General features: G+C 55.1%; 2 protein-coding genes across 2 annotated transcripts; one reads left to right on the top strand and one right to left on the bottom strand.

The window, feature by feature from the left end:
* On the top strand, positions 1 to 2,756 carry CONPUDRAFT_145483 (uncharacterized protein). The gene is made up of 5 exons (XM_007773032.1): positions 1 to 220; positions 284 to 593; positions 646 to 1,300; positions 1,355 to 2,007; positions 2,060 to 2,756. Exons 3-5 carry the CDS (start codon positions 912 to 914, stop codon positions 2,686 to 2,688), a joined length of 1,671 nt encoding a protein of 556 aa, XP_007771222.1. The 5' UTR covers positions 1 to 220; positions 284 to 593; positions 646 to 911; the 3' UTR covers positions 2,689 to 2,756.
* An 84-nt stretch (positions 2,757 to 2,840) lies between these two features.
* CONPUDRAFT_83667 (uncharacterized protein) lies at positions 2,841 to 4,681 on the bottom strand. The gene is made up of 2 exons (XM_007773031.1): positions 3,810 to 4,681; positions 2,841 to 3,756 (listed from the first exon to the last, which is right to left on the bottom strand). The coding sequence occupies exons 1-2, from the start codon at positions 4,540 to 4,542 to the stop codon at positions 3,275 to 3,277; spliced, it is 1,215 nt and encodes a 404-aa protein (XP_007771221.1). The 5' UTR covers positions 4,543 to 4,681; the 3' UTR covers positions 2,841 to 3,274.
* Between the last annotated feature and the right edge of the window lie 3,423 nt (positions 4,682 to 8,104).

Below are 8,104 nucleotides of genomic sequence, written 5' to 3'. Positions count from 1 at the left end.
GGAGAGTCCTTATGCATTTTGGCAACAACAATGTAAACGCGCACTTCACGTGTACCTTTGTGTACATTTCCCCCAGATTGGTGCCAGTGCGTTCTACATGAATGCACCGCCTCTCCCTCTTCCTTGATGGACTCCAGCTAGCAGAACAGAGGGATGTTCCCGGGCATGACAGCCATTAGTGGGCCCTGCCCTTGCTAATGCACTGATACGCTAAACTTAGGTTCGTCACTCACCGATACGTTGTTCATGAGCACATATGACACTGCTGTATCTTTTATGACAGAATGTTCAATCACGTTGTTCGGTCTCTTATTCGGCACCGGGGTTCTATACGTTCTTGCTTACACGCCATGCAGGAAGCCGTGCGGCACCACTGGAAAAAGATAGCAGTGAAGATCAAAGGTTCCGACCCCTCACACTGACCCTGGGTCCTCGAGGGTGATGTACGGTTGGCCTGGGTAAAAATAGAAGACCGTATTGGGCAGCTCTCACCAATGACGATGGTGCCAACGTCTCCAAGCTCCATCATCTGCGCCGAGACACTCCACACACATTTGGTTCATTTTTGTTGATGAGCATTATAACTTGACACCGTGCGTCAAACGAGGGCTCTGTACTTGCTTCAAGTATGCTGACGTTGAACAGATCCGTTTTTGTGAGCGTCTATAAGAAGTGGGATTGATAACACGGGACGGCACGCTTGCCTTCGCAAGCAGCTGAAGCACGTATGGGCGTCAATGGGTACTTCTCGACCCAGACTCCCCTCCACACGCATGCACACGCAGCGCGAGTGCAATGTGCTTCATCATGCCAGCCCTCTATTTTATCCCAGCCGCGAACAAGTCTCGAGAACTACGCCTTCTGTTTAGTGTCTAGTGTCGGACAGTTCTTGCGCATACCAAGAACTTGGTATGTTCTTCATTGTCCCTTTTCTCATCACTGCGGCATCAGCCGCGCCCATCTATGCCAAGGTCATCTGCAAGACGACCACGTACCTCGATATCGTCGTTTTCTTTGTCACAAACTATATCACCCATGCCGCTACCGTACCCTCTACAGCCGGTACCAAGTGGTACTCAACGGCCACTTGGACGATCGTCTGTATCTTCCTCCCCTTTGCAGGCCTTGGCAAGTCCCTCGGTCTTTTCTTCCGCTATGTCCAATGCCGGCAGAACGATATGGAGAAGGCGCTTGCCCGGGGAGCCCTCATCTTGGTCAAGAGGTCGAAGGACTGGAAGCCGAATGAGATATCTGCGGAGCAGGTGTACGTCAGGGTAAGGCAGAATGACCGATTTCTCACGTAAGCCTTACCAACTCTCCAATATTTACGTATGCTCACAACAGATTTGAACAGCGAGAAAGAGTTTGGTTCTATCAAAGTTTCCACCACCGTCCGTATAACCATTGAAGATGACGACAGAATCAATGCTAGAGTGGACCCCGCCCAGGTCCGAATTCACGGTGGGATGGCGAAGCTTCCTGCAGGATACGAGCTCGATTTTGCCGATTTCTGGGATCGCTGGCACCTCAACCTCGACAATGGCAGCCAGCTAAGCTCATCTCAGAGCTGGGTCAAGATGGTTACGTCTATTGCGCAACTTCTGTATACGTCCCTGACGATATACGAGACAGCCGGGCCTCAGCTCGATGTCTACGGCTATGCCGCGTACGGCTTGACTGTATTCCCCTACTTGCTCCAGTCCCTCGTCAATCTGGCCGCCGTAGGGATTGCTGGCGACTACTCGTGCGCGTACCTCATCAACACCGCCATCCTCACCGAAGCCAACGGCAGGGCGTTGGCACAGTGTGACAACGCGTTCACCGGCATGGTTGGGCGTCCGGGAAAGCCGGAAGGTGCCACGGTCATACCAAATTCATTTGGGGTGGAGATGAAGCTGGAGCCTGAAGACGAAGTGAACACGCAAGGAGGGCCCGAAACGCGTATTCGTGCGGTAGACATCGGCACCGCGGCAGAAAGCCCCATAAGTCTGACGCAACCAGCCAGAGGTACTGTAACATTTATATTGTACATTGAAGCCGTTAACGTCTTGCTTGATAGATGACAGCGTGCTTAGCCCTATCTCTGAGAAGCACGTCGCACCTCCTAAACGTGCCCTCACTATGCCCCGACCTCAGCGCCGGAAAACGCGCGATGACTACACCAAGACGCGCGTGCTGTTAATTACTAGAGCTACCAACAACACCAATGACACCAAGAGTACCAACAATGATGAATATGAGACCACCGAGATGCGTCTTAACCTCGTAGAGGGCCGGCAGCCAGCAGACATCGAGCTGATTCTCCCAGCGGCAACCAACCACTGGGTAGCGAAGATAGCGTCGAACAGCTCCTGGTGGGACGCCTGCCTCGCCTACTGCGGCCTCGTCGCCGCAGTGATCATCGTCCTCTTCCTCCCGTACCTCGTCATCTACCTCCTCACCGGCTTCCACAAGCGGTCCAGCACGCCCGCCGAGCGCGCCTGGCTCATGGCGTGGTCGAGCGCGAACGACCTCGCGTTCCTTATCTTCGCACCGCAGTTCCTCACGCCGTACGGGTTCGCGGATCTGGCGAATCTCGTGTGGCTCATCCCGGCGGTGGTCACGTTGATCGTACCTGCGATGGGCGGGTTTGTGATGGTAGCGCGGATGCAGGCAGCGTCCAAGACCTGTTCTCTCGATTCTGATTAGGGTATATTCAAGGCTATGATGCTACTCATGCACTGTTTTCATGTCTTCAATGCTCTGGTCATGTTTCTTACCATGTTGCGTAAAATAGTATCTTCGAATACAAGTAAAACGTGAATGTGCATACTACGATACCCTTAGATGAGATCACGTACGGCAAGTCTACCAAAGCTCGCCTGTCTGCGTGCGACGTACTGTATCTATGAGCGTGGAATCGCGAAGGCCTCAGACTGTGATTCGCCGCCCGGTGGTAGGGAGAATGTAGGGGTACACCGAATACAAAACGTATAGACGGTTCAGACCAATAATCAAGAGGCTTATGTGGTAGTATGAGGTTTGATGTACGTGTGGAGTCAAGAATAGCACTGGTTTGAGTGGTAGTTGTGTTAATGTAGAGGGATCGGAGATGAAAGCGCAATATGGAGTTTCCTGGGGTATGATACATTCGCAAGACCCAAACGAGAGAACATAGAGTATACAAGGACAGAATCAAAAGACCAAGACGTCGGAGTCGTAACAGGGATCGTGGAAAGCCAATAAATAGAAAGCAGAGAAAGAATGCTGATATCCACAGGATAACGTGTCCATTTCACGGGTAAGCCGTCTTGAGCTGCCACATCCCGTTCCGTCCCTTCACGAGGCCCGCGAACATGTACTTGCCACGCAAAAAGTCGACCCTGAGCACGCCCGCGTTCCGCTCCTCGTCCGTCTCGCACCGCTCGTCCCAAGCCTGCGTCAGCAGATCCCGATCGGCATCGTCCAGCTCGTCGTTGTAGAAGTCAGACTGCACGATCGGGTACGAGAGCGCCTGGTGCAGCGCGATGAAGACGTCGGCGAGGCAGACAAAGGAGCCGTTGCTCGTCGGCAGGACGTCGAGGTACCACGGCAGACGCGAGTTGTATACTCGCATGAAGTTCACAGGCGGCTCACTCGCGGCTTGGATCATGTCGGGGAAGAGCGGCTCGCGATCGAGGTAGGTGAGGCGGACGTTGTCGATGTATCTGCGGAGATCGTAGATCGCGTCGGCGTGGTACTTGAGGGCGCGGTGTAGGTCCACCTTGGTGTAGAGGCCTTTGGAGGGGTAGCGTGAGCGCTGAAAATAGTGATAAGCAGTCGTCACTTACTCGCTGCGGACTCGCGTCTACGGAAGAGCGAAGCGAAGCCGGTGCGGAACCTGAAGTCTCGCCTCCACGACATGGGCGGATCTCGAGGTACGGTGGGCTGCATGGTCTGCATGACCCCTCCGTTGGAGAGCGTGCGAGTGAGAGTGGTAGGAGGGGTCGGCGTCTTGCTGCTCGATATCGATCTGCGACCGCTGCCGGGTGAGTGTTTATTGGCGGGGAGCGTGTTCTGCCAGGGCGTGCCATTGTTTGATCGCGCTGACATCGATCGACGTAGTGGCTGACCAGTGTGTAGAGGGGTGCGTTCGCCAACGGGCTGAGCGCGCCGAGGAGGGACGTAGCCGCCGCTTGGCGTGTCCATGGGATCCTGGGTCATCTTAGGGATATACGGGCTGGGTGGCGCCTGGCGCTGGTGCTGCTGAAAGCTGAAGAAGTCTTGGTTTGCGGCAGGTGTCGGAAAGGCGGATGTGTTGGGTTGAGTCGTGGAGGGTGCTGCCGAGAAGGAGAAGTTGTTGATCGGATGGTTAGGAGAGGCCAAAGTCAGATTGGAGAGGCCGCCTGGAGTGAAGCCCTGGTTCCAGCCTGGAGGAACAAATCCTCCTCCTCCTCCTCCTCCTCGCGATGCGCGCATGGATGCGCGTTGGAACGTGGCACCAGGTGGAGGAGGGATGTGACCACCGGGAGGGCCCGCACTGGGGTCAACCAAGGGGGGCATGTCTTCGTACACGCTGTTCATCATGAGAGGATAAAAGATGGGCGATAAGACCAGTGTAGCCTCGCCCTCACGTCCAAAGGAGACTCAAGCAGACAGAAAGGGCAGAGGAGGACAAAAGATGGGATGTAACGGTCAGTACAGGAAGAGATGGATGGTCATCGCACTGCACCGGGTTCACGGCGCGCACTGTGCAGTCCTGGAGGGAGTGGGAATGGCTGCCTCTTTCAGCCATCCAGACCCCGCTCGGCCTCGTGTCCGACGTCTGGGCCTCCTTTCAGTCTAAAGCTTTTCATCCCTGCTCTACCTAACGCTGAAGCGTCGCACTGTTAGGTGATGCGAGTGGGGTTGAGGAGTGATGATGGTCGACGGACAACAAGTGCGTAGTAATATGATGTCCTTCGCGACGCGTTGCTTGCCATTAGCCGACTCCCATCTTCGTGGACGAGTTCTTCGTAGCCTTTCCTCTCTCGACCTCCCGCTCGACTCCGTGGTGCTGCCCAGCACCTTTCGCTTTTCTTACTCCTACAAGTCCGCCGACCTGCTCTGCATACGTCACCCTGATCCACTGACCATTATACCCACCTTCTCTTCGCCTCAACGAACAAAGTTTCCGTACTATCTTTTTGCCTCTCGCCAAACTTACCAACATCGTCTGTTGGTTCATCCTGCGAATACTTTCGGTCATCTCACTTCTGACCGTGTCGGTATTTGACAACTGTCTTGATGATCCCGTCAGGCTTCGTCGTTTCTCTTCTGATCTTGATGTAGACGCTTTATGGAACAGGGTTCAGCTTGATAAGTAGGTCCAGTGAGAACCCGGGTATTCTTGCTGAGCTTCTAGCCCGAGCGCGTCAGCCGCCGCTCTCATCGCTCCCGAGCCCGCAAGAACCATATCATGTCTTCTTGTTCGTTCCACCGCTTCAGAACACCTGCGAAGAGATCGACGTCTGGCAAACGTAGCTTAGGCGTTTCAGCGACGCGGACGCGCTTGCACCTATCAGCGGCTTGCCATCGCAGGCACTCGTGTTATATCCGCGCGCATCACCTCGTGTTCGCAGCTGCCAGGCGCAATCAGCAGGCAGAACACCATGACTCGACTCTTCCGTATTCTCCCGTGCTCTTCCCCTCTCGTTTTCCGCCCAATCGACGCCCATCGGACGCCGTCGGGCAAGTATCTGGCATCTCGTCTGCGTGTTTTGGTCTTCGCACTTCTCGTTGTTCCACGTTGCGTGCTTTCATACCCACAACGCGGGCGCGTCCCATGCACCAGCAGGAGACCCGGCGTTGCACATGGATCGCGCCTCGTTTTCAGGCAGTGGCACCGCTTTATTCCATGGCAAAGTTCTCTCCTCGGGGCTGGCTTGCGTCGTGCTCCTCGGCCTGGGACATGGTGCTGCCTCGTGTCTCGGCTACCAGGGAAACGCGTGGTTCTCACCCACGAGTGCCTCACGGGGTGGCGCATTCGTCATATCCACGACTATTCTCTGCCGCGACACGCTGCGGCGAGCCTCAGCGAGAGGGCGTCCTTCGATTCTCTGTTTCGTTCTTCTTTCTCATCCGCACGCAGGAATAGACACGATTCGCCCAATCGCAGGCCTGTCAAAACAGAGTTTATCGTCACTTAAGCCATATCGAGCACAACGACTGCTTCGCGTTCTACTCTCGAACGCTTTCAAGACGGCGCGGTTAAGACTCTCGTCATCGTCGTAGCGACTCCTTGGGTATCTTCCAGGTTCCGCGAACACAGTTCTGTGCCTTGCGATATCCGCTGAGAGCGCTGCGGGTTTAGGCTCCGCACACCGATGGTTTGAACGCGCTGAAGGTTCGTTGAGCACGGTAGACGCGGAGACCACAGTCGGTGCGATGGTAACCAGCATACCTACTGAGGCCCCGAACTCTCTTCAGGGACCGCACATATCATCCTTGTCACATCTCCGAGCACTTCACCGCAGTATCCGGGGCCGTTTACCAAGCCCAGGGTATTGAATGGCCTATTTCCGATGAGCTCGAAGAGAACTGGCACTGAGCACGCCACCGGTGATTAAAGTTACCGCTGGATGGGTGGACAACTAACTCCAGCATCATATGGTGTCGTAGAGACGAGAAGATCGTCTTGTATTCTGAAGACCGGTCATCCGCTCAGACGGGCGGGCAGCGAACGGCGGCCTGGGGTTCACGCAGCACGGCGAAACTCTCATTGCTCAGTGAGCAGAATTCGGGGCGGCCCGTCTGTTCATTCAAGAATCCCTTGGCGCTCCGTCAGCGTGGATTGCAGGTACAGACTGTCTATCTGCTTACATGTTTTCAGTTTCCTTTTGCACCATACTTGCCTTTCATTCGGAATCCAAAAGGGTTTCGTGGCTATCGATGGGCGGTACACGTTGCACGGGTTTGCGGCATCACCCCAGTTTTCAGCTTCAGATACGACAACGACTTGACCACATCGCACTGTAACAATGGCAGCGTTGGTGTTGTACAGTGGCTATGGCGCATATTTTTGGGCATGTCCGAGTCTTGGTTCGAATTGAGACGAACGCGAGCGAGCCGGCACATCAACCTGAAGTGGCAACCTGGCTCTCACCCAATCGAGGATCCGAGCCTCCTCGGACGCAAATGGTGAAGACCTCGCCACCACATCGACGTCATGCGACATATTCTCCTCCGCCTCCGCCTCCGAGTCGTCGCTTGTCTTATCGAGAGCCTGTCTGACGGGTGAACTGAATGCCCTGCATGTCGAAGCGCTCGAGAAATCTACATCCGCTCGCTTGCGTCAACATATCGCTCGACATCTGTTCATCATCCGCGCATCACCTGAGCCATCGGGGCCTTCATTTCGATATTCCGAGTTCTCATACGTCTCATCGCTTAACATCGCCTACACATCGCGGGACGCTAAAGCGCTAACCACTCGCAGGTGCCATTCATGCCATCATCGCTGACATCGCCGTCAGATGGCGCATACAGTCCAGTATCATACAGTCCATCGGTGTCCACCGGTGACCTTGTACCGCATATGCAGCCTGTTCTACTCCTCATGCCAGTGCGGCGCTCGCCGCTACTTACTTATCGTGCCACATCACCTGCAGCGCAGCGCTCCTCATGCCACGAAAAGCTTATTACCCTCGCCCGCACGTGTTGACCCATCTCTACGTTCTCCCAGCGTTCTCGCGGGCACCCCTCCATTCCCGACTTCCCTTTTCGGGGCCCATCACCCTCTCGCGCAATCGCTCGCGTCCGTCTCGTGACAGCCCGTGACACGCACACGCCGACGCCAAAGCATCAAGACGACAATCCGGGATCGAGCGGGATCAAATATGCTGCTGACAAGTGCTGACATGACATGCAAAAGGATCTGAAAAAGATGCGATTCTTCCGCTTTGGCGGTGTCATGTCAGTGTCAGTGTCATCTGTCAACACGACAAGCGAGCGAGATCGTGCCTGTCACTGTCCACCGTCCTCGGCGAGTTCGCCGATCATCGTGATCGAGCCACCGCAGCGAGGAAGAGGAAGAGCAAGGAAGAGGAAGGCCAAGGCAATGGTCAGCTTCTGCCCATCGCCGGGTACACTGATTCGATTCAAGTCC

Source organism: Coniophora puteana (genome assembly GCF_000271625.1).
Source record: "Coniophora puteana RWD-64-598 SS2 unplaced genomic scaffold CONPUscaffold_10, whole genome shotgun sequence".
NCBI lineage: Eukaryota > Fungi > Basidiomycota > Agaricomycetes > Boletales > Coniophoraceae > Coniophora > Coniophora puteana.
Note: the sequence above shows the minus strand (reverse complement) of the source record. Positions and strands in the feature narration are given on the sequence as shown.